General features: G+C 38.4%; 1 protein-coding gene across 3 annotated transcripts; it reads right to left on the reverse strand.

Annotated features, from left to right (window-relative positions):
- Positions 1 to 25,983, reverse strand: si:dkey-26i13.8 (kinesin-like protein KIF19). Of its 3 annotated transcripts, none has more exons than XM_034052008.3 (20): positions 24,895 to 25,983; positions 24,254 to 24,334; positions 22,613 to 22,723; positions 22,310 to 22,397; positions 21,716 to 21,852; positions 20,823 to 20,948; positions 19,929 to 20,123; positions 19,050 to 19,202; positions 10,860 to 10,982; positions 10,458 to 10,617; positions 9,822 to 9,996; positions 9,259 to 9,460; positions 4,729 to 4,999; positions 4,411 to 4,532; positions 3,869 to 4,014; positions 3,669 to 3,774; positions 2,915 to 3,424; positions 2,399 to 2,561; positions 2,187 to 2,294; positions 1 to 1,963 (listed from the first exon to the last, which is right to left on the reverse strand). In XM_034052008.3, exons 1-20 carry the CDS (start codon positions 24,967 to 24,969, stop codon positions 1,827 to 1,829), a joined length of 3,189 nt encoding a protein of 1,062 aa, XP_033907899.3. In that variant the 5' UTR covers positions 24,970 to 25,983; the 3' UTR covers positions 1 to 1,826. The 3 variants fall into 3 exon arrangements, with proteins under 3 accessions (XP_033907899.3, XP_033907898.3, XP_033907900.2); XM_034052007.3 differs by having other exon boundaries at positions 2,915 to 3,427; XM_034052009.3 differs by having other exon boundaries at positions 1,829 to 1,963; positions 2,183 to 2,294; positions 2,915 to 3,427.
- Between the last annotated feature and the right edge of the window lie 260 nt (positions 25,984 to 26,243).

A 26,243-nucleotide genomic window follows, 5' to 3' on the forward strand; every position in this document is an offset into this window, starting at 1 on the left:
TGAAACCTCTGTACAACTCCACATTCGTGTTTTTTAGTGAAGGAAAGACTTAGGATCAGGATTTACCATTCAGTTCCGATATTTAGGGTGAGTTCCTGCAGAGATTTGTTCTCATTTCCACCTACTATGTGAAAGTAAGAACCCTGCACTTGGACACAAATTCAAAAAGCCTTATCGTCCGAGTGTTTTTTTGGTCTGAGGTTGCAAGAGAAATCCAGACTAGATGGATGTCGACAGCCGTGAAATTCTATTGAGAAACATAGAGCAGTTTAGACTGTGTCAAACACCACTTAATCGAAAACAGATTTTATTTCATGGTAATCCCTGAATATTAACAAAGATTGTAATGCATGCAGTAATCCAGTTAATAGGCTTGTAGCCACATACTCTTCCACTGTTAAGTTATTTTAGCAGACATGGTTTGCGCTTTTTGGTGACCAAGTATGTGAGGATTTCTCTGACATCTGAAATTCTTCATAGTGATTTTAATTAATTATATTTGCATGATGTTATAATGGTTACCAAACCCATTTTAGGCACTTGGTGCCAGACCAACTGCCAGGAGCATTTGGGGATTTGATAAAACAAACAGGGACTGGGTGGCAGGGACTGGGTGACTGACTGAGTGTTTTACATGCAACACACAAAGGGTCAGAATATCATTTCATTCATAGGAAACAGTATTTTAGCGATAGCCAGACAGGTATATATTTTATCATGGCATGTACTGTACAGATCACAAACATGGTATAGGGACCAAGAACAATTGTGAAATGTACATTTTTCAATTTACACTAAACTCTGCAATCAATACCTATGTATGGTCGACGAGCCTGTGTAATAGCTCCCTTAAATGCTTTATGTAATCTTATAAAGGCTAGATTTCCAAACTAATCACAAACACATGGTGATAAACATAAAGGATAAAATACCATAAAAATGCAGGGGCATTAAAAACTTTATTCATGAAGTATAAATATACGTATAAATAATTAAAAAGCTATGCATGTACTAGCTAGCTAAAGCTTTTTAATCAAAGATTGTGGTCCTTTAAAAAGTGTTTCTGAATTTAAAGTTGTATTTCCTGCAGGTAAAAAGAATGTAGACATGAATGGTTAAGCCTAAGTAAGGTATTTCTGATGGGACTATCACATGAGGAAGCCAGAATAAGCTTGGTAAATAATTAAAAAGTACAGTATCCTGAGATGAGCTATAAAAGCAATATTAACCATGTAAACTACTGTAAATGTATAAATCATCATTTAGTCTTCTTTGGTATATAATGACCATGATATAATTAGTTTGATTTAGTATGAATTTTTCTGCAAGTGCTTTATTGTTTGCAGGGCAAAACAAATAATGGAACTATCATATCAAACAAACCTAAATACAATATACAACCTTCCTGTTTACATCCAGTGTCAAGTACATCAAGTGTGTAGTATTTTAACAAAATATCAGTAAACATTTATTACATAAAATGTTTGAGGGAAAAAAAAAAAGAACCAGTGCAGGTTTTAAATATGTCATCAGTTTCATAAAACCTTGTGTGTAAACAAATACTTTTCACTCCAGATTTTCAGTATTCAGTATCTTATTGCTTGTAACTAGGGGACTAAAGAGAAGTTTCATGAACAAGGTGCGGAACAAGTCTTTGCAGTTTGCTCAGCAGTAAAGATGGTTTAGTCTTTTAAGGTGCAGAGAGAGTTTTATCATGCATTCTTCTTATTGCAAAGCTTGATTCCTTCAGACTAGTTTGTCTGTACTGTTCAAATCCAATCTTCAATTTTCTGCTAAATCCCAGTGAAGCTCCACACTGAAAGCCTTCACTTTTTATTTCTGTTATCGCCTTTACCGACATTTTCAGTGGTCACTCCCCGCCTTCGTGGATTTACATTGTATGTTCTTTTGAAATTCCCAGGGTGTAGCAGGAGCGGATTTGTCTTTGATGACACTACTGGTCCTAAAGAATTGAAATGGTACATTTTGTTAGGTAAGAATTCAGACTGCATAGGATAACATCCACCTGATGCATGAAATCTAACCTATAGTGTGCCTTACAACAGGAAACTGCTGTAGGCTACTGCAAATAGCAATACTAAGCAGTGCGTTATAAAACATTTTGTGCATCTAAGTTTTTTAGTTGTGAGATAGTAGGTCTTTTATAAGAAGTTTCACTTACAAACCTCTGACTCTTTTTTGTAGAATCTGCCCCTTGCTACCTTCTGCATTTTTCTGATGGACAGTGCTAAGATGGGTACCCCTCATCTCCAGCTTCTGTAGTTGACCTTCACCTGAAAATATTAAAATTAGATAATCCCATTGCACTAAACTTGATTACCCCTTAATGTACCCCTTGAATCACGCTCATGGCTGCTAACCCACTTTAAAACCATACCTGCATGATGGTAGATAGGATATTTGATCTTGGTTGCTGGTGGGGTGGCAGGGTTCCCAGGCACCTCTGAATGCAAGAACTGGTTGGTGTCTTTGAAAGGATGAGCAAGCCTATTGTCAGAAGTACTTTGAAGAATATGCTTCTGAGAGTGGTTCATAGGTTTCTAAAGATGAAAACAATAACAATAATAATAATAATAATAATAATAATAATAATAATAATAATAATAATAATAATAATAATAAATTCAGGGAAAGATTAAGCCTACTGTTGATAACGCGGTTACTAGCCTTCTTTTAGCATGTATTCTTTATTTTTATTACACGCCTCTGCCATTTCAAGATATAATAAGATTGTACAGGCTTGACTAATGCTTTTGGTGGCCTCTAGGACCTAATTACTACTAAGAACTAATTTTCTTTTGTATACTGGTACTGCAAAATATTACATCCAACAGTTACTTGCTAATCAGTCGAAAATCATCTGCTTTAAATTATAAAATTTTGTATGGATTACCTGTTCTGTGTTTACTTCAAATGACTTTGAGCGTTTCTTCCGTGCTTTTCTCTCAATGGAGTCGTCTCTTTTTACTGCCTTTCTCGATTCTTGTTTGATGTTTGACAGCGAGCTGCCTAAGACCCGTGACAAGCTCTTTTTGCCTTCCATATCCTCTGTAGACATTACTGACTCAATACTGACAGCCTGCTTTATTTCACAGGCTGGTGTTGTGTTGGGCTGGGACATTGCTCTCCCTAGGGGCTCCTCCTCCACCTCCTCCAAGGAGTGCACCAACATCGGACTGCGCTCCTTCTGTCGTGAGAGTCCAATCACCGAGTCAACGGCCTGCATGCGGGAACGCCGCCTTGCTGCAATGGCAGAAATGCTCTTGGTGTCCGTGACAATCTCCTTTATGGTTTCAGGGCTCATCTGTTTACCTCCCGTCTGCTGTTTCACTTTGCTGCTTTCAGTTTCTAAGGACACGTTGGATCGTCGACTGCCACTGCGCTCCTTTACACTGGTATTGAGCTGCTTCGTTTTTTTGTAGAAATGAGAACACAATGTGATTTAAAAAAAATTACACAAATTAAATGACACAAAGTAATTTTGAGTCCAGTCAATAATTTTGCTAAATCTTGGACTCCTGAAATTATTTAATTATTCAATCATGCCTGAGGCAAATGAGATATTTGAGATGCTTTTGGTACAATAAAGACTCCACACAGTCTAGCAAGCTGCTATTGAAAAAAAAAATATATATAAAAAAAGTTACCTTCAGCAATGACTGTCCTTGAAGACTTGTAGGTGGGGGGGTGAGATTCTGACCTTGCCTCATCTGATGTGATTTCGATGTGGATTTGAACACTTTATTGCTGTCACTGAAGGGGGAGAAAAGGGTAGTAATTATTTCTTATATATTTAAAAATATGTCTCGTAAAAGGATAAGGCATCACCCCACCACACCCTGGTTACCTTTCAGGAAGATGGTCCTTAATTCGTGGATGAAGTAACTTTCTGTTCTCATGCACAACTGTCCTAGTTATAAAGTCATCTTTATCCATCTCTGCAATTAAATCCCCTAGCTTCAGCTGCCTTGCCACATTTAGTATGGATCCGTCCTGAGCCAAAGAAGATAATTGTTTAAATTAAGCTTCACAATTTGTATTAATTCAAATGAAGCGAAGTATACTTGGAAAACTTTAAAACAAATCAGATAGCCCTTTAACTTAATTCACCTACTCAGTTTTACTCAATAGTTTATTAAATCTAATCTAGTGTTACTGCTGAAAATGATGTATTTAAGACATGTTGTTCATAAAGTGCTGAAACCTAATCAGTTCGTATGTCACATCACAAGCACATGAAATGCCAACGTGATTGAATAGAAAATGTCTTCAATGTAATTCAGCAAGTTTGAAACAAAGTCCTTCAGCTGGATTCCATTGCACGAAGAAATACTACCAGTGCACACAGTATGCAACTCAAAATGTTACAAAACAAGCGCGGTCCATTACCCGCAAGGCACTAGAGGTGATACTGTGGAGAGCCAAAATGTGGTCAAGATTCCCCTCTTCCGCTACTCGGAAGTATAGTCTATAGAGCTCCTCCAGTTGTTGAGGTACAGGCAAGTGGTGGTCTGAGAAGAGGAAAGATTAAAACGGATTAGGTGCTGTTACATTGACATAAAAAGAAAGTGATAATAAGCCCAGCAGATAGTTTGGTAATATGGTTATGTCTTGCCTCCAAAATCTAAATGCAATGTTTTTCTATTTCATACTTTGTTTTTAAATACAACAAAGAAAAAGAAAAAAAAGTCAGTGAGGCTACTGTACCCTCAATGAGGGCCTTTTGCTGCTGTATGATCTCGTCACACAGTGTCCTGTGCTGATCGTAGCGTTGGATGACAAACTCTTTCTGTCGCAGGATATTCCCCTTGCACAGTAGAGCTGACTGCATCTCTGTGTTCTCCACTTCCAGCTCCTGCACTTTACAGAGCAGGGTGAGAATCTCCCGCTGATCCTTGCTGCTTATTCGCTTTGGTAAGAGCTCCTCCATCTTCGATGCCTTCATTTTTGTGTTTGCAAGTTTTTGTTCCAATTCCGACTGATAAATAAATAAATAAATAAAAGCAATTCAATCAATATTATTTGTTTTTACCCATCTAGATTGATTCAATCTTTTGTACATTAAATCTGGTTTGCAATTACATCTCGTCTATCTACGGTATATATGTAATTACACACACACATATATATATATATATATATATAAAGTTTGAGAAAAAGGAAAACTGCTGTGTACCAAAATGATCAATAAGAAGAAAAAATGATATTTCAGGTACTTAAAAAGGTAGAATAATTGATTACAAATCAATTATCAGGACGTTTCAGACTACAAGTCCTTCATCGGATGAAGCACTGTTTTTTGTATTCAGCCGATGAAACGACCTGATAATTGATTTGTAATCAATTATTCTACCTTTAAGTACCTGAAATATCCTTTTCTCTTTTTTCTTTATATACATATATACACACACACACACACACACACACACACACACTCACTCTTGTAGTCAAAAGAGTACATACCCCAGTGAAAATTTGTACTTTCTAGAAATTTCTCAAACAAATTCTAAGAAAAAAAATTGTAGCAAGTTTTGCTTTAGTGGAGGAGGAAAAAAAAAAAAGTTACAAGAAATAGATAATCTACAATTATTTATTTCAGCAATTCTTTTGCAAAACTCAAAAAATGCTAATAAATTCAAAAGTATTCATACCCGGACAAGGAAAATGAAATTAATAGATAGCTGAGGCACCTTTAGCAATAATAACCTCTTTTAAACGACTAGGATATTTGTCAATGAGCTTTTGGCATGATTCCTTAGTGATTTTTGGGCATTCTTAAATGCAAAATTGTTCCAGTTCATTCAAATTCAGAGGACCTCTTGTGCACAGCCTTCTTCAACCCATACCAAAGATTCTCAATCGGAATTAGATCGGGACTTTGACAAGCCATTCCAGAACCTTGATTTTATTCTTCATTAACCATTTTGATGTGTGCCTTGGATCGTTGTTGTGTTGGAATGTCCAGTTGCGCTTTAAACCAAGTTTTGTAGTGGAGGGTTTCAGATGATTGGCCAGTATCTTTTGGTATGCTATGGAATCCATTTTACGATGTATTGGAACTAAATTTCCTGTGCCATTAGAGGGAAAACAGCCCCACAGAAGGATATTACCACCTCCATGCTTGACAGTATGTATGGTGTTCTTTTCTTTGTACGCCTCACCAGACTTTCTCCAAATACAACGACTATCAGCGTGACCAAATAGCTTGATTTTTGTTTCATCACTCCACAAAACCTTTTACCAGAACTCGTATCCATCATTCAAATGTCGTTTAACGATTGTCCTTGACGTTTTCCTAAGAATGGCTTTTTCTTTGGCCTGTGACCATTGAGACCTTCATGCGATCGTGCGATACTCGACCTATGGTTGAAATGGAAACTCCAGTCCCACTTACAGCCAATTCACTTTGAATATCTTTGGCAGTCAATCTCAGATTGTTATTAGCCTTCCTCACAATTCTTCTACTTGTTCTTGGTGAAAGAACCTTCTTTCTTTCAGACCGAGGGAGCGTCGTGACAGTACCATGAGTCTTGTACTTCTTGATAATAGAAACAATAGTTAAAATTGGGATACTCAAATGCTTGGAAATCTTCTTGTATCCTTCTGCAGCTTTATGACAATAAATAATTTGCTGCCTGAGGTCTTCAGATAGCTCTTTACTTTTTTCCCCATATTGACTTATTGGTAATAACAGCAATCATGTCTAACCCTTTTATACTCTCCAAGAATGTTCACTTACAATCCAGCATTTTCTAGACTTTTCTAGAATTAGGTTCTGCATTATCATATTGAAATTTCTAGCACCTTGTAGACAATACTATCATACCATCAAAGGTTATGAATACTTCTGAATTAGCATTTTTTGAGTTGAATAAATAATTGTAGACATCTATTTTCTTCACTTTTTTTCTTCATCCACAAAAGCAAAACTTTTGCTATAAAAGATTTTTCCTATAATTATTTGTTTGAGAAATTTCTAGAAATTATAAATTTCCATTGGGGTATGTAAACTTTTGACTACAACAGTATATATATAATATCTATATATACACACAGTGCCCTGCAAAAGTATTCAGACCCCTGACCAATTCTCTCATATTACTGACTTACAAATGGTACAGTGCCTTGCAAAAGTATTCAGACCCCTGACCAATTCTCTCATATTACTGAATTACAAATGGTACACTGAAATTTCGTTCTGTTTGATCTTTTATTTTAAAACACTGAAACTCAAAATCAATTATTGTAAGGTGACATTGGTTTTATGTTGGGAAATATTTAAGAAAAATAAAAAACTGAAATATCTTGCTTGCATAAGTATTCAACCCCCACACATTAATATTTGGTAGAGCCACCTTTCGCTGCAATAACAGCTTTAAGTCTTTTGGGGTAAGTATGTACCAGCTTTGCACACAGTGTCGGAGTGATTTTGGCCCATTCTTCTTAGCAGATTTGCTCCAGGTTGTTCAGGTTGGTTGGACGACGCTTGTGGACCGCAATTTTCAAATAGTGCCACAGACTCTCAATGGGATTGAGATCAGGACTTTGACTGGGCCATTGTAGGACATTCACCTTTTTGTTCTTGAGCCACTCCAATGTTGCTTTGGCCTTGTGCTTGGAATCATTGTCCTGCTGAAAGGTGAATTTCCTCCCAAGCTTCAGTTTTTTAGCGGACTGAAGCAGGTTCTCTTGCAGTATTTCCCTGTATTTTGCTCCATCCATTCTTCCTTCAATTTTAACAAGATGCCCAGTCCCTGCTGATGAGAAGCATCACCACAGCATGATGCTGCCACCACCATAATTCACTGTAGGGATGATGTGACTTGAGGCATGGGCAGTGTTAGGTTTGCGCCACACATAGCACTTTGAGTTTTGGTCAAAAAGCTCTATTTTGGTCTCATCTGACCACAAAACCTTTTCCCACATCGCAACTGGGTCACTCTCATGCTTTCTGGCAAACTCCAGACATGCTTTCAGATGGTACTTTTTGAGTAACTGCTTCTTTCTTGCCACCCTCCCATACAGGCCAGTGTTATGCAGAGCTCTTGATATGGTTGACTGGTGCACCATTACTCCACTCCAAGCCACTGAACCCTGTAGCTCCTTCAAAGTGATTGTTGGTCTCTCTGTGGCTTCTCTCACAAGTCTCCTTCTTGTTTGAGCGCCGAGTTTTGAGGGACAGCCTTTTCTTGGCAGTGCCTGGGTGGTGTGATGCAGATTCCACTTCCTGATTATTGATCCAACTGTGCTCACTGGGATATCTTGTACCTTTCCCTAATCTATGCATTTGTATTACTTTATCTCTAACTTCTGTAGAATGCTCTTTGGTCTTCATTTTCCTTCAGATTCACAGCCTGACCAATGATCCTTCAACAGTGGGGTTTTTATCCAGAAAATGTGACAGCAACTTTAATGGTTCACAGGTGGAGGCCAATGGTAAGGTAATTGTGTCCTCGTTAGGGCAATTTCTTTCATCGGTGTAAACTGGGAGCTTCCACAGCACGGGTTGAATACTTATGCAAGCAAGATATTTGTGTTTTTTATTTTTCTTAAAAATATTTCCCAACATAAAACCAATGTCACCTTACAAATAATTGATTTTGAGTTTCAGTGTTTTAAAATAAAATATCAAACAGAACGAAATTTCAATGTACCATTTGTAATTCAGTAATATGAGAGAATTGGTCAGGGGTCTGAATACTTTTGCAAGGCACTGTATATAAATAAGATAGCCCTCCTGATTGTCCCTGCTTATTCACAACTATTGATGAAAATAACATCTTAGATTGTGGACTTTTTGCAAAAGTTTAGTGCTTAATACCATATCCCATCTTATCTAGCCACATTAACTCTGGAACACAGCGAAAGCCATGCAGAGTCATGTTTGGACTGTTTTTAATAGGCATATGTAAATGGTTAGATATAGATATCTGCCAACCTTTGGTCTTCTTCCTTTCAGACAGATAATGAGCCATTAGGAAAAAATGCCTACATTGGATTGAGTATTTATTTACTTCTCCATTGGTGAGCCTCACATACAGTAATACCCTTAAAATGTTCACATTTACTGTCACATTAAACTGAACGACTAGAGTAAAAAATAAAACAGTGTACATTCAGATACGAAATATAAGCATGGCATGACTAAACTGACTATAGTGACTTGCCACAGTCTTTAGCTCATCCTTTCAGGAGAATCTTGTTAGACAGCCACTCCTAAAGCTGTCCTGATTTTACCTTTAATGACATAATTTTCCTTTCCTCTGCCAACAACATCCCAATCTCTTCCCGTGCTGCTGCCACCTCCCGAGGCTCGGGCGAATCCACATCCTCACTACCTCCGGCTTCTTTCTCAGGATCATCCTGGTCTTTATCCCCTTTTTCACTGCGCCTTTCCTCCCGCCATTTACGGGCACAACGTGTCTTCTCCCTCTCCCAGCTGAATCGAGGTTAATATCAGGGAAACATTTTACAATCATGAGCACCCATGTAGATGGGTGTAGATGACATAATATGTACCATAATAAGCAGAATTTGGATGCATGCTTTTCTTTTTTTTATAGTTCCAATTATTTGTCACCTTACTGATACTGGATTTAAAAACAAGGTCCAGGGCTGTAAGTGAGTACCACCAACTTAAGGTATTCAAAAGTAAAATATACATGGTACACATGGGCAGAGTTTAACAGTATCTTTATAAAATACAATACACCAAACTAAAATAAGCTTGGTGACGGTATGAATGTGCAGTGTGGTTTCTTGATTTTCAACACATAAAACTGTTTCAGGGTTTCACTTACTCTGCAACTGTCAATAGGTGCCTGGAGGTGTCAATGTGCAACTCCATGTATGAGTTCTCTAGCTCCATGAGGCTCCGACGGATCTCCATCTGCTCTCTAAATGCACTGATCAGCTGCTCCTGCACGCGATCCAGCTCCCTGCGGCTGTACTGAGCTGAATGCTGCTGCACCTCGGCTGTACAGTGTTTAGAAATTGATATTTGAAAGAGATTTAATGAACTAGAAATTGTGGAATCATACGACTGTAGAATCATTTTATTTTTTTTATTACACAGATGAATAGGTAACATAGCTGTTAGTGTATTGCAGTAGGTTAAGAAAACTTATAAATGCGGTTCTGGTTTTATTATAAACCCCTCAAGGCCATTTTTCTCTTAAAGCGACACATTTTTGTTAGCTTTTGTGTAATTTCTACAAGTAGTGCTGTATAAAGCAGCTGGAATTTACGGTAAAACTGCAGGCAATAAAATCAACCAATTAAGCTATCCAAGTCTGTGTTTCATCAAAAATACCAAAGCAGTGAAAGTAAAGCAATACAGAATGTAAAAGTAAAAACACTACTTTAAATTTTTGGTACTGTTATTTATGACCAAATTAAGATACGGACAAGAACAGCTGATTTCTTCACACAAATACCTTGGACATCTCTGATGTTAGCCTTCTCTCCTTTTTTCTGCAGCATTGCATGCTGCTCACGTATCTTGGCGTTTAGCCTCTCAATCTCTTTATTGAGGTCTGCAATTATGTTAGTGTACTGGACCATGTGGAATGACATATTAAACAGATTGCGCTTCACCTATTAAAAACAAATAATGATAAATGATATTCTGGTGTAAGCAAGTTTGGGCTTTACTGAAGTACGAGTGGTGTAGAAACATTTCCATATCTGAATGTGCGCAGTACAACCATGATCAGGGGTTTTGTTTCTGTGACTCCACATTTTGCAGACAAACCCTAACCTTTTTTTTCTAGAATCCATTTAAAATAGTACACTCCGCATTACACTTACATTTAGCACCCTTACTGCTATTTCCTTACCCTGGTTTTGATGTTCTTGGCACGGTCAGCATAGATGAGTGTAGTTCTAGACTCCTCAAAGTATGTGCTGGCAGGGCTTATATGAGCAATCATTACTGTCCTGCTATTCCCACCTAGAGAGTCCTAGATGTCAAATATAAAAATATAAAACATTAAAACTCTCACAGGTGCCTACAAGATGATGATCAGGGGTGTGCAATTTTTGAAAAAAAAAAAACTTCTTGTCCAAGGGACAAAATGCTAGAAAAAAAAATCAACTTAAAACTCTACTTGCCCCCTCACCATCCCACAAAACACACACACACAAATAGATTATAACTTTTAGGATTTTGCTTTTACTAAACAATGAACATAATCAATTAGTGATTAATAATAACACTATGTAACACAATTTTTGTTCCTGGGTAGTAAGTGTTATTTCCTAATTGCTTATGCCTCAAAAGTATAGAAAATGGCTATTATTCCCCACAAACTTTGCTTTTGTGACCAGGACAGTGATATTTTGAAATTTACCTATTTCCAATGAGAAAACGGGCGAATTTGTGTCTTTTCGTTCACATAAAGTCAGAAAAAAACAACATATGAATCCAAATTAACATGTATTTATACTAAAGTAATACAAAAATGACTACAAAAGATTTAGAAGTGAGTAGTTTTTCGAGATTTACGATTATACTGTAAATCAGTTTCACGAATCAGCCCCCAAATGTAGTCTCCCATCATGTTCTCGTTATACTGTCCTTGGTAGCGGCGTTCAAAGTCCAGTATATCCTGGTGGAAGCGCTCGCCTTGCTCCTCTGAGTACGCTCCCATGTTCTCCTTGAATTTATCAAGATGAGCATCAAGGATATGGACTTTGAGGGACATCCTACAGCCCATTGTGCCGTAGTTCTTCACCAGAGTCTCAACCAGCTCCACATAGTTTTCGGCCTTGTGATTGCCCAGGAAGCCCCGAACCACTGCGACAAAGCTGTTCCAAGCCGCTTTCTCCTTACAAGTGAGCTTCTTGGGGAATTCATTGCACTCCAGGATCTTCTTTATCTGTGGTCTGACGAAGACATCGGCTTTGACCTTTGCCTCAGACAGCTTAGGGAAGAAGTCTTGAAGGTACTTGAAGGCTGCCAACTCCTTATCTAGAGCTCTGACAAATTGTTTCATAAGGCCCAATTTGATGTGCAGTGGTGGCATCAGCACCTTCCGGGGGTCTACCAGTGGCTCCCACTTGATGTTGTTCCTCCCCACAGAGAACTCGGTCCGCTGTGGCCAGTCCCGCCTGTGGTAGTGCGCCTTGGTGTCCCTGCTGTCCCAAAGGCAAAGATAGCAGGGAAACTTGGTAAAACCGCCTTGGAGACCCATCAGGAATGCCACCATTTTGAAGTTTCCTATGACCTCCCAGCCGTACTCATCATACTTCAAGGCGTCCAGCAAGGTCTTGATGCTGTTGTAATCCTCTTTGAGGTGCACCGAGTGAGCCAGGGGAAGAGACGGGTACTTGTTACCATTATGGAGCAGCAAGGCTTTGAGGCTCCTGGATGAGCTGTCAATGAAGAGGCGCCACTCATTCTGGTTACAGGCGATTCCGATTGCATCGAACAGACTGGTCACATTGTGGCAGAAGCAGAGCCCATCTTGACGGGTGAAGAAGCTGGAAAAAGGTTGGTGACGCTTCCTGTGATCTGCGACTTGCACACTTTCATCCAACAAGTTCCACTGCTTGAGCCTAGACGTCAAAAGCTCGGCATTGGACTTGGTGAGACCAAGATCTCTAATCAAAGGTCTTTTTGGTTGGGGTAGTATGGGTTTCTCTCCTCAGCTCCACCTCTGAAATTGTCATCTGGATCTACAACGTCTTCCTCGCTCTCTGACTTGCTGCTCTCTTCTAAAGACGGCTGCTCTCTCTCCGGAGGAGTGGGTACGGGGAGCTCATGGCAGTGTGGCACCGGGGCGATGGATGAAGGAAGGTCCGGATACGTGATAGCAGGTGCATTCCTGCCAGTCCGATGTTTGGAAGGGTCCACCATGCAGAAGTAGCAGTTGCTTGAGTGGTCAGTGGGTTCCCGCCAAATTCTTGGGATAGCGAACTTCATGGCTCTCTTTTCCCCTCTGTACCATCCTACAAAAATACATTTATTTCACCCATGACTAATGTGTAAGAGATTCTCGCAACATTTTTCATATATGATATATTTTTTCTATAACATTGAAAATTGTAAAACATTTTAAAATTAAAAACTTTTACAATTTTAAAAATTAACAAATTTTATAACATAAAATTCCGAGCAACAATTGTCCATCTTACCTTCCAGAGTTTTTTTGCAGTGCTCGCAGGTGAAATGAGGTGCCCAGGGTTTGTCTTGATCCCCGACAGGCATGCCGAAATATGCCTTGTAGGCCTCACACATCTTAGCAGATGCTTCCACCGAGTACTTTTTCGCTCTTGTCTTGATAAATTGGCCGCAGACATAGCAAAATGCGTCTGCCGGATGCTTGCAGCCTCTTGATGCCATCTCAGAAAAATGCAGATATGTATCCACTTAGGCAGCTGGAACTAAACTGAACTGGTGGGCTTAAGGCCCCTGTATTTATACTACTATTTATATTACTGGAAAGTTCTAGAAAGTTATAGAAGTTACTCCAAGTTTACTCAGCACTGAATCTATCTGGAATGTTCTGGAAAATAGGTAAATTTCAAAATATCACTGTCCTGGTCACAAAAGCAAAGTTTGTGGGGAATAATAGCCATTTTCTTTACTTTTGAGGCATAAGCAATTAGGAAATAACACTTACTACCCAGGAACAAAATAAAAAAAAAAAAAATTGTTACACGGTGTAATTTTTGCTTCATGAAATCAAATAAAAAAACTAAATTCAGTCCAAACACACTTGCCAAAAACTAAACCCCTGTAATTTTTGTGCATGGCACATGACAAAATGAAAGTAACAATTCAACTAAAACGATTCAAACTACATCAGACCTCACACACCAGGCCAATAGAGATACCTTTTATTATGAGGTCCAGCATTTCAGTTTCGATTACCGTACATGGCATGATTTTAAACCAAGAATGCTTACCAACCTGAAAGAATATAATTTATATATTTATATACAGTGCCTTGCGAAAGTATTCGGCCCCCTTGAACTTTACGACCTTTTGCCACATTTCAGGCTTCAAACATAAAGATATGAAACTGTAATTTTTTGTGAAGAATCAACAACAAGTGGGGCACAATCATGAAGTGGAACGAAATTTATTGGATATTTCAAACTTTTTTAACAAATAAAAAACTGAAAAATTGGGCGTGCAAAATTATTCAGCCCCCTTAAGTTAATACTTTGTAGCGCCACCTTTTGCTGCGATTACAGCTGTAAGTCGCTTGGGGTATGTCTCTATCAGTTTTGCACATCGAGAGACTGACATTTTTGCCCATTCCTCCTTGCAAAACAGCTCGAGCTCAGTGAGGTTGGATGGAGAGCATTTGTGAACAGCAGTTTTCAGTTCTTTCCACAGATTCTCGATTGGATTCAGGTCTGGACTTTGACTTGGCCATTCTAACACCTGGGTATGTTTATTTGTGAACCATTCCATTGTAGATTTTGCTTTATATTTTGGATCATTGTCTTGTTGGAAGACAAATCTCCGTCCCAGTCTCAGGTCTTTTGCAGACTCCATCAGGTTTTCTTCCAGAATGGTCCTGTATTTGGCTCCATCCATCTTCCCATCAATTTTAACCATCTTCCCTGTCCCTGCTGAAGAAAAGCAGGCCCAAACCATGATGCTGCCACCACCATGTTTGACAGTGGGGGTGGTGTGTTCAGGGTGATGAGCTGTGTTGCTTTTACGCCAAACATAACGTTTTGCATTGTTGCCAAAAAGTTCGATTTTGGTTTCATCAGACCAGAGCACCTTCTTCCACATGTTTGGTGTGTCTCCCAGGTGGCTTGTGGCAAACTGTAAACTATACTTTATATGGATATCTTTAAGAAATGGCTTTCTTCTTGCCACTCTTCCATAAAGGCCAGATTTGTGCAGTATACGACTGATTGTTGTCCTATGGACAGAGTCTCCCACCTCAGCTGTAGATCTCTGCAGTTCATCCAGAGTGATCATGGGCCTCTTGGCTGCATCTCTGATCAGTCTTCTCCTTGTATGAGCTGAAAGTTTAGAGGGACGGCCAGGTCTTGGTAGATTTGCAGTGGTCTGATACTCCTTCCATTTCAATATTATCGCTTGCACAGTGCTCCTTGGGATGTTTAAAGCTTGGGAAATCTTTTTGTATCCAAATCCGGCTTTAAACTTCTCCACAACAGTATCTCGGACCTGCCTGGTGTGTTCCTTGTTCTTCATGATGCTCTCTGCGCTTTAAACGGACCTCTGAGACTATCACAGTGCAGGTGCATTTATACGGAGACTTGATTACACACAGGTGGATTCTATTTATCATCATTAGTCATTTAGGTCAACATTGGATCATTCAGAGATCCTCATTGAACTTCTGGAGAGAGTTTGCTGCACTGAAAGTAAAGGGGCTGAATAATTTTGCACGCCCAATTTTTCAGTTTTTTATTTGTTAAAAAAGTTTGAAATATCCAATAAATTTCGTTCCACTTCATGATTGTGTCCCACTTGTTGTTGATTCTTCACAAAAAATTACAGTTTCATATCTTTATGTTTGAAGCCTGAAATGTGGCAAAAGGTCGCAAAGTTCAAGGGGGCCGAATACTTTCGCAAGGCACTGTATATATATATATATATATATATATATATATATATATATATATAAATTTTTTTTTTTTTTTTTTTTCACAGATGTTGAGGAGTTGACAGATCTATCTGATGGCGAACTTCTTCATATTACACACCCGTCAATTTGGTGTAAAATGAAAATCAGACACTTTTATAAAATTCTTTCAGATCCTACTTCCTGAGAGTTGTGGCTACATCTGATAGTTTTACAATTCTACAAAACTTATTTTTACATTCAAACTAGGTAATCGTAGGGTATATTTCATCATAGATTTCATCATCAGATTCTCAGCTGTTTAGAAAGGTATAATACGGTATACTGTCAGTGGATACTTGTCCCGATACACAAGCCGAAATGCCAGTCAGACCTCAAACAGGTTGAATGTTCACCGGATCGGAAGGGATTGGATGGGTTTTAAACTACATTACCCAGAAGAACAGCGATGGCACTTGTTTAATATGTTTTGGTTTCCTATATGGCCATTAGATAAAGTGAAATAATTTTGTTTTGTGGGCGTTGTGCTGTCGGTCTCACAGCGCAAAGTTGTATTAAAAATAATTAAGTCAATCTATAGGTTTGTAACGCTACTGCCAACCACCTGATTTAAGTAGCTTTTTTAAAATTAAATAAATTGCTAAACCATTACATACAAAATAGTTTAAAGGTTTTTGTAAAAATATATATATATATATACAGTACTGTGCTAAAGTTTTAGGCAGGTGTGAAAAAATGCTGTAAAGTAAGAATGCTTTCAAAAATAGACATGTTAATAGTTTATATTTATCAATTAACAAAATGCAAAGTGAGTGAACAGAAAAAAAATCTACATCAAATCAATATTTGGTGTGACCACCCTTTCCCTTCAAAACAGCATCAATTCTTCTAGGTACACTTGCACACAGTTTTTGAAGGAACTCGGCAGGTAGGTTGGCCCAAACATCTTGGAGAACTAACCACAGTTCTTCTGTGGATTTAGGCAGCCTCAGTTGCTTCTCTCTCTTCATGTAATCCCAGACAGACTCGATGATGTTGAGATCAGGGCTCTGTGGGGGCCATACCATCACTTCCAGGACTCCTTGTTCTTCTTTACACTGAAGATAGTTCTTAATGACTTTCGCTGTATGTTTGGGGTCGCTGTCATGCTGCAGAATAAATTTGGGGCCAATCAGATGCCTCCCTGATGGTATTGCATGACGGATAAGTATCTGCCTGTACTTCTCAGCATTGAGGAGACCATTAATTCTGACCAAATCCCCAACTCCATTTGCAGAAATGCAGCCCCAAACTTGCAAGGAACCTCCACCATGCTTCACTGTTGCCTGCAGACACTCATTCGTGTACCGCTTTCCAGCCCTTCGGCGAACAAACTGCCTTCTGCTACAGCCAAATATTTCAAATTTTGACTCCTCAGTCCAGAGCACCTGCTGCCATTTTTCTGCACCCCAGTTCCTGTGTTTTCGTGCATAGTTGAGTCGCTTGGCCTTGTTTCCACGTCGGAGGTATGGCTTTTTGGCCACAAGTCTTCCATGAAAGCCACTTCTGACCAGACTTCTCCAGACAGTAGATGGGTGAACCAGGGTCCCACTGTTTTCTGCCAATTCTGAGCTGATGGCACTGTTGGACATCTTCCAAATGCAAAGGGAAGTAAGCATGATGTGTCTTTCATCTGCTGCAGTAAGTTTCCTTGGCCGACCACTGCGTCTACGGTCCTCAACGTTGCCCGTTTCTTTGTGCTTCTTCAAAAGAGCTTGTACAGCACATCTGGAAACCCCTGTCTGCCTTGAAATTTCTGCCTGGGAGAGACCTTGCTGATGCAGCATAACTACCTTGTGTCTTGTTGCTGTGCTCAGTCTTGCCATGGTGTATGACTTTTGACAGTAAACTGTCTTCAGCAACCTCACCTTGTTAGCTGAGTTTGGCAGTTCCTCACCCAGTTTTATTCCTCCTACACAGCTGTTTCTGTTTCAGTTAATGATTGTGTTTCAACCTACATATTGAATTGATGATCATTAGCACCTGTTTGGTATAATTGTTTAATCATACACCTGACTATATGCCTACAAAATCCCTGACTTTGTGCAAGTGTACCTAGAAGAATTGATGCTGTTTTGAAGGCAAAGGGTGGTCACACCAAATATGGATTTGATTTAGATTTTTCTTCTGTTCACTCACTTTGCATTTAGTTAATTGATAAATATAATCTATTAACATGTCTATTTTTGAAAGCATTCTTACTTTACAGCATTTTTTCACACCTGCCTAAAACTTTTGCACAGTACTGTATATATATATATTTTAATTTAGTAAATCGGCAATTGATTTTACCCAGTTTTTTTCCGAATTTGAAATGTCCAATGCTCAACTCACCGCTACCACCCTTGCGCTGACTAGGAAGCGGCGAAGACGAACACACGGTGTCCTCCGAAGTGTGTGCTATCAGCCGACTGCTTCTTTTCACTCTGCAGGCCCGCCATGCAGCCAACCGAGCTACAGCGTCGGAGGACAATGCAGCTCTGGACAGCTTACAGGCAAGCCTGCATGCGCACGGCCAGTCTAGAGGGGTCGCTGGTGCGCAGTTAGCGGAGGACACCCTGGTTGACCTAAGCCCTCTCCCCCTGGGCAGCACTCGGCCAATTGTGCGCCGCCCCCTGGGAGCTCCCGTCCACGGTCGGCAGTGGAATAGCCTGGACTCGAACCGGCGACCTCCAGGCTATAGGGCGCCTCCTGCACTCCACGCAGAGCGCCTTTATCGGATGTGCCACTTGGGAGCCCTGTAATATTATTCCTAGAGCTGGCGGTCAAACTTTACTGGGCTCCAAATGTAGACAAAGGCAATGTAACAGTATTGTTACATTCATTGAAGTACATTTGTTACGGTGTGTGACAGAGTTTGTGAATTAAAAGGAAATGTGTATTTGTTTACACTGTATATATTTTTGCTTTGAGGTTACGCTTTTTTTTTTTATTATTATTTTCATTTGTATGCGAGATTTCCACAGTTTAGCGTTTTCAGGACCTTGCATGACTCCCTAGAAATCTAGGGAAGTTTCTAGCAACAGAACGTTGTGCCAAAAGAAGAAAAAAGTACTTGTCCGATGGGCAAAAGTATAATAGTAAAACTTGTTGTCCCACACATAAAACTCGTTGTCCCAAGCGTCGGGCTATATGAATTGCACACCCCTGAAGAAGATGCATCCGGTAAAGATGAACATATCCAATTAATAAATAAATTGTCACATTCAATAGGGTAAAACCTCTGCCCTTATTAAAGCATACAAATAAAATGATTGATTCCTAGTCCCAGTTTACTAATGCTGATTTCTTTACAGTGCAGATCATGCATTAAGGACTTAAGTCTGTTTAAGATTTTGGGATTATAATTTGTATGAAACAGGATTAGGAGAACCTAAATGGACTGCATATATGCTTAAAGAACATCCTTACCTTGAGCAGCCGTGTGAGTTTGCTGTCCCGGTAGTTGACATACTGTGCCCGGTTCCCACCTTTCTCACTAAGAGCATTAATGCAATTTCCCAAGGCAAGCAGTGAGCGGTTAATGTGTGCCCCTTCCTTCATTCTTTTTCCTCGATTCTGTGTCTTTAAAAAAAAAAAAAAAAAAAAAAAAAAAGATATGCAGCCACAGTCTGTTAAAATGGTTGAGAGAAAATATTTGGAAGGAAAAAAGTACTGATCTCATTTGCTACAGGATCAAAGTAAAGGCCGCTACACACCAAACACAATGCGATGTGGGCGACAAGACGAGCCACATGACCATACACACCTGAAGCGACATGAAAACTGCCAGATCTATTCAACTATGATAAATTGCTTTTGACAAAACTATGATCAAGACTGGCACATTATTGTCAACATGATGTGGAAATTACGAGTGTCTTCTCTGATGGTATTTCAACATATATGGTAATAAAGCACACATACCAGGCTTATCCAGTTCCTTTGAAATGGACTCCCATATATTATCTTTCACCTCTGTGTATTCATAAAGCTCTGGATATTTTTCCCACAGCAAGTATTATTTTTCCTCTGTCATTGTGGATATTGCTTCACCTTGGTGGATACTGTGCATTGAAGCCGTTCTCTGACTGCTCAGTTCACTAGTTGTCACACAACAACATCGGGAAAGAATAGGATTCAATCCTATGTATCTCACGTCGCCTGTCGTGTAAAAGTATAGGTTCTGTTAATTTTGTCGCATCGCGTCTGGTGTGTAGGGGCCTTTACTTACCAAGAATGACTATTTGTAACTACGTGTAAAGGATGACAAAATATGTGCACAAAAGTATTGTTGTGTATTAGTCTGACCTGCGATGCTCTCTCTGTTCCTGCCAGGTCAATCATGAAGAGCCTCCCCACCCGCACCTCCTCAGTGATGTTCTTCACTCTGCTCTTCTGTTTCACTGTAACCTGCAGGACGGCGTGAGATCGAGACGAGGTATTGTTGGCTGCTGTTGGCTCCTGCGTCCGCTGTTTATTTCCTTTAGTCAACAGTAGCATAATCTAAAAAAAAATATATATATATATATATATATATAATTTAGGAAAATTAAGTGCTTATTTAGATGGACAGACTGGGTAAGGCAGTATTTCATAGCCAAGTGACTTTCAAAAAACAGGTAAATAGTGGGAACAAAAACCTACAGCTACGGCCAAAAGTTCTGAATCACCTAGAATTTTAGGATTGAGACAAACTGACAAACATTGAAAAATGTGACACTTCAAAATCTAACATGAAATACTGTACTGCTATTATGGCTTCTTATAATTTTGTAGTTTCTTTGATTACATGACTGATTATATGTAATTATGTTCAGTTATTTTTATTTTAAATTGTGTATCAATCCTAAAATTCTTGGTGATGCAAAACTTTTTGGCCATAGCTGTACATATTGTAATTTGTGACATTGGTACTTTTGACTCCTTTGAGTTTAATAGCCTAAACCATTGCACAGTATGCCTTACACTTACTCAATCCCTATTTTAAGAGCAGCAAGACAATAACAAAGCAAGCTCAGCTAATCGTTAATGTTAACCAGGAGACTGGTGTTCAATACCCAATTAGGATGCTAGCCATGAGTTTACATACCATTTACAAAAAAAAAAAAACACAACATCAATGGAACAGGGAATGTCTGACACAGTGGCCATTATCTGCTAAGCGACCACAGCACTTCACTAAAGACAAGTTCAATTATCCACCTCTTTAGCGTTGTTGGTGGAGACCTCTGTGATGCCTGCGATCTGGATTTCACCTTTCGAGTCCTCTCTCAGGTCCAGATACCCAGATGCAGGGTTCAGGAGGTCACGGATCATTTCATTGTAGATCTGCAGGGAAAAATGTACAGCACCTTCATTGAAAAGCTCTCCAAACTCTCCAATTCAAGTCTGTGCCTTATTACATTAAATTGCATAGGAACATGCATTCAATCTCAACTTGTTCCAAATGCAACGCTGAATCAGCAGAGGAAGTGAATAAAAAAAAAAACTGTCTTGATTAAAGACAGTTAGTTGCATTAGTACACTTGGAGATAGACGTACCAAGATGGGCCAGTCACAATAAAAAGTGGACTGGGAAATGCCAGCAACAAATGCGACTATTTAAAACGTGCTTTCAAAAGTTCTTAAATTGATGTAATTGTAAGTGTCGCAATTGCTGACAGCTTTAGTTCATCTCATTATACTATTTGAGAACCCTCATCGCTACCCCATTTTTACTCATTTATGCAGGAATGCCCATAATTACATATTCATCTAAGGCTGAACCGCAAAGAAAATTGCTGCTGCAAAACATTCCCTAAAAAGTCGATAACAGCATTGCGCATATTTAGTACTTTTAACCATAGACTTCTGACTCATTTGCAACTGGTTTGCGACAGCCGCAACACTTTGGTACATCTACCCCTTGGTGTTGGTGCAACTTACAATGTGCCAAGTCTAAGCAAGGCTGTCGTTTCTGTTCTACATTTTGAGACCGAAGAAAGTGATGCCCCTCTTCCCTCACGTGCTACATTTAATTTCATTCTTTACACTACAGTGACAAGCCGACACACCTGAATTTACTGAATAGTGTTAAGAGTAGCACCTTCCCTCACCTCCAAGTATGACATGGAGACATTATAGTCCATATTGTCACTGCCAGCTTCAATGGCCTTAAACAGGTCATTTAGGGTCAGAATATAGATCCCAGGTTCAGAGTCCAGTCCCAGCATGGTGTAAGTCTTCCCTGCACCTACACAGTGACAAAAAAAAAAAAAAAAAATAGAAAATTAGACTATTAGCTTTTCATACCATACAGCTTTTTGCACAAATTCTGGGGGGTATCTTTAGCCACTATTCTTAACAAATCACTTTTTAACTGCTTTACAGATCTTGAAGAAAAAGCACCATCTCCCTGGGTTACAAAGATAAAAACTAGATTTTTTTTTTAAAACTTTGAGGCTATAGTTTAGGCTATTAAACTCAAAGGCAAGCACTATTTGTATAGCAAAGGTTTATGTAACAAAATGTTGCAACAAGATTTGTTCTAAATTAAATAATTACATTTGGCAGTGTTTGAGGGAATTAATCCATAAAAGATTACTCTTTAGAAAGGCATTGTGTAAATGTTAGTTATCCAAGTTTTTATTTTTGTTAGATGACACTACCATGACATCAGCAGCAGCTTTTCCTCAATTAATTTGTTGTACCTGTTGGTCCATAAGCAAAGACTGTTGCATTGTAACCAGAAACAACTCCCGCAATCAGATTCTTAGTTGTGGCAACATAAACTTCCTCCTAGAAAAAAAATGAAATAATGAAATTGGAATTTATGGCTACAAAGATGACAGGAATGCATTTCAAAATAATTCCATGCTTTTATAGTTGTTGCTTTTTGCATGCTTTTTACACTTGATCAGTTAGGTCAATTGTAACTGGCAATGCATTAAGATGCTGTACAGTAAGGACCAAGCTTTCCATTGAAACAAACTTTGACAACACACTGTTATTACCTGGGTTGAAGAGTGGTCAAATGCCATATCAAACATAAACGTTTTTTCTCGGGACCGATTCGCTCGCAGTATGTCATCAGGATCTTCAGATGGATCCATAAGAACTACTATCTGAAAAGGAAACATAACTGCTCAGTCATGGATCCTACTGAAAACAAATATTTAAATACACTCTAGCACAGGTAGTAGTCGTTGTCAGACACATGGATTCACAGTAATTCTAATAATAATGATGGCAGAGATGAGACGGTATAATTTAGCTGTCGTTCTATAAAATAAACAACCATATAAATATCGTTCACTGATTAAAGACAGTAAGTTGAAAACACAAAAAGATTTACACTGCTCAGTGTATCACAATTACATGTTACAAAAAGACCTTGTTCCAGGCAAGTCTAATCATGCTTTAAATAGAGAAGTGTACATTCTTACAGGTATATTATAATCAACAAATGAATATGGAAAATAAACACGACTTGATAGATAGGGGAAAAAAAAACAAACATGCTTTTGTTCTGGCAATCCATTATTTTCTTTACAATGGCACCACCTACAGGACATTTCTCTCAAAAGTAAAAAAATATTAATTACAAAAATTACATAGCGAATTACATATTTTCAGCAGGAAATAACTTAATGAAATAAAAGTTACATTTGGATATATGCCAGAGCTTTGACACCGTTTCTTTATTAATTAATAATTTATCTAATTGCATTTCCTGGTAAGAATGAACCAATACAAACATTATTATATGGAGTACTGTACTGGTTTAAAAGAAACAACTGAACAGAGCTATATTACTGCCTATATTATAATATTTTTCATTTAAAGGATGAAAATTGCAAGTGTAATCCACAATAAATAACAGCACTACAATAACAGAAAGATCAAAGAGAAGTTACATAACTCTCATGGGATCACGACAGTAAAGTAGCTCTGAGACCAGTTGTTATTGGAGCAGCAATCCCATACTGTACACTCAGCATTTTCAGTACAACTTAATCCTCTAGTACCAGTGTTTCATGGTTACAGCTTCCCTGCATACAATTGCTGCATTAAATGTTTACCTAACATATATAATCTCTTATGATACCTACAAAAACTGTATACCATCTATATATGTGTGATTACTTTAAGGGGTTTCTACTTAAAGAATAAGACACAATGTTATTCAGAACCATTTGCCAACACATGAACAGTTCATAGCACCGACAGGTAGCACTTAAAACAAAGCCCTCTTTCATTATTCAGGATTGAGACAAAGCTTAATAAACCACAGACAACCTCCCCTCTCACTGAGAATAGAGTTACTAGAGAAATCAATAACTTTACACAAACAAAACATAACTAGTTTGTATCACGGTAGGGTGGCATTAGATGATCAATTACTACAAGCACTGGGCCATTGGTACAGGGCCAGTCTGCATATTAATATCTATATATTAATATCACCAGTATTTGAAATGATGATTATTGTTCAAGTTCTGTCTACGAGGCAGCATGCGCTCCTTTCCTGTTCTTCTAGGTGTTGCTAGTTTGGGACATACTGATCATGAACATAAACAAGAAGCTTATAACAGTTCTGAACGGCATGCTGTCAAATATCTGGCTTTCAGGAAAACCCCAGGGAGTACCCCTACCTGATCATCCACTCTGTGAGCTGTTATGGTAGCTCCCTCTTCTATCTCTCCATCATTGATTGGACGAATACGGAGGGCAACCTACAAAAAAAAAAAAAGATTATGAATGTAAACAGTTGATAAAAAGCATTATTAGCCTCATAAGCACTGTAGTAAACATCTCCATGTAAAATGTGGATTGAAAACCTAACTTGTTCTTCACCCTTAAATGATGCTCAGGGGCGTTCTATCCCTGGCCCCAGGATAAGTAAAGAAATAGTCAGTCTCCAGAGCTTCCAGTTCAGCAAATTCAAAATGATGAATACATACATGCATACATACATAAAATAGGCTTTAAGTGGTTATCAAATGCTGAGTATTTTAAATTGAGTGCAGTTGGGCTGTTAGATCAAATGATCCAATTCTGAGGGATAAAAGTATTATCATTGTCGATTTTGTAACTTTTGAAGTTTTTTTTACTCAATAAAAACATATCGAAGAATACAAATATTAAAGCTTTATACAGTATTACATTTACATTGTAAAATACATGTATTTTATTAACATAATGTGCCCATTAAGAATATATATATATAGGTTCCCATGGAAATCAGAAATAGGTATTGTACAGTAATAGTTTAGATTACCGGTATTTTTCTTACCGTTAATTGATGGTCCTTGGACTCCTCTGTGAGATCCTTCATGGTTCCTTCAGGTTTTGTCACGTTTGAATTCATCAATGTTTATCATTTCAAAATTGTGTCAGCCGTCTTACTCTTGCTGCTATACGACATCTTCTAATCTTATTGCAATAGCGGTTAATCTCGCAAATCACATTGTTTCATGCGGCTGTTTCTTCCCGATATTTATGCTTGAGTGTGGCTGTTTTGCTGGTTTGACTCACAACGCCACTAAGGCCTTCAGCATCAGAGGATCAACGTCACTGTGATGAGGTTTCAAATCAGGTACTTGGGGACGGTGGGGGGGGAAGTATTTACATATTTCAATGGCGACAATCAACCTGTTCAATTTGTGACGTTCCCTTTTGCGTTGAGGTGTAATTTATTAATGTTAAGGAAATGTGAAACCCGTCCCACGGCGATCTGTTTTGTGACTAAAAATATTTATTATTGTTTGCTTTTATTAATTGTTATGCATCTTGTGTCAAAGTGGTTTAATGTAGTTAATCGGTTCAGGTCCATACAATTAGCAGTTAATGTGGTTTTAAAATTACATTTACTAATAAAAATGAACGGCTGCCATGAAAATTAATGCACCACGATTTACTCCCAGGTCTCGGGGTGTCAAAACCAAATAATTACTTAATACACACGCACACAGGCCTACCGATAGAAATACGAAGGCTGGCTGAATTTAACCTTGCTGTGGAATATAACAATTTTAACTAATCACGGACGCCACTCCAGTTTTGACAAGATTAAGGCGTTTATACTTTATACAACAAATAATAAGGTTACAACGTTTCATCAATAGTGAATTTAATTTAAACATAAATAAAAGTACGGTATATTGCGTGTAGCTACTTAGAGAAGGTGCGTTCTTCTTTAAGCTGCCACTTGTCTATTTGGTTATATTATTTTTATTATTATTAAATAAATACGAACGAAACTTTATATTTTGACTAATAATGGTCTCAAACTGTAAACAAAAAAATATTAACATTTACCAGCCTTATTTTGTGTCCTTAAATGCGCTTTATGTTGAAACTGCACTGCGGTTTCCATAGGAACAACCACGCCATTTCTTACCGGAAGTCACTGTCAAAATCTTGGCGAGGGGGTTGGTCTACATTTATATTTCGTAATCCCAAGTGAACCAAATAAATGTCAATACATGCCTCTGCTGCTACTTTTAATTCAGTTAAATCCGTTGCATATTGTTGGTTGCTTTGCATTGACGACTTTTGCATTTATATTTATTAAAACAAAAATACACGCTGTTTAAGTTACTTTTTTAATGCGTGTCGCCATTGTCTTTACTTCATACTTTG

This window comes from Acipenser ruthenus, chromosome 22, assembly GCF_902713425.1.
Source record: "Acipenser ruthenus chromosome 22, fAciRut3.2 maternal haplotype, whole genome shotgun sequence".
In the NCBI taxonomy this organism is placed as follows: Eukaryota; Metazoa; Chordata; class Actinopteri; order Acipenseriformes; family Acipenseridae; genus Acipenser; species Acipenser ruthenus.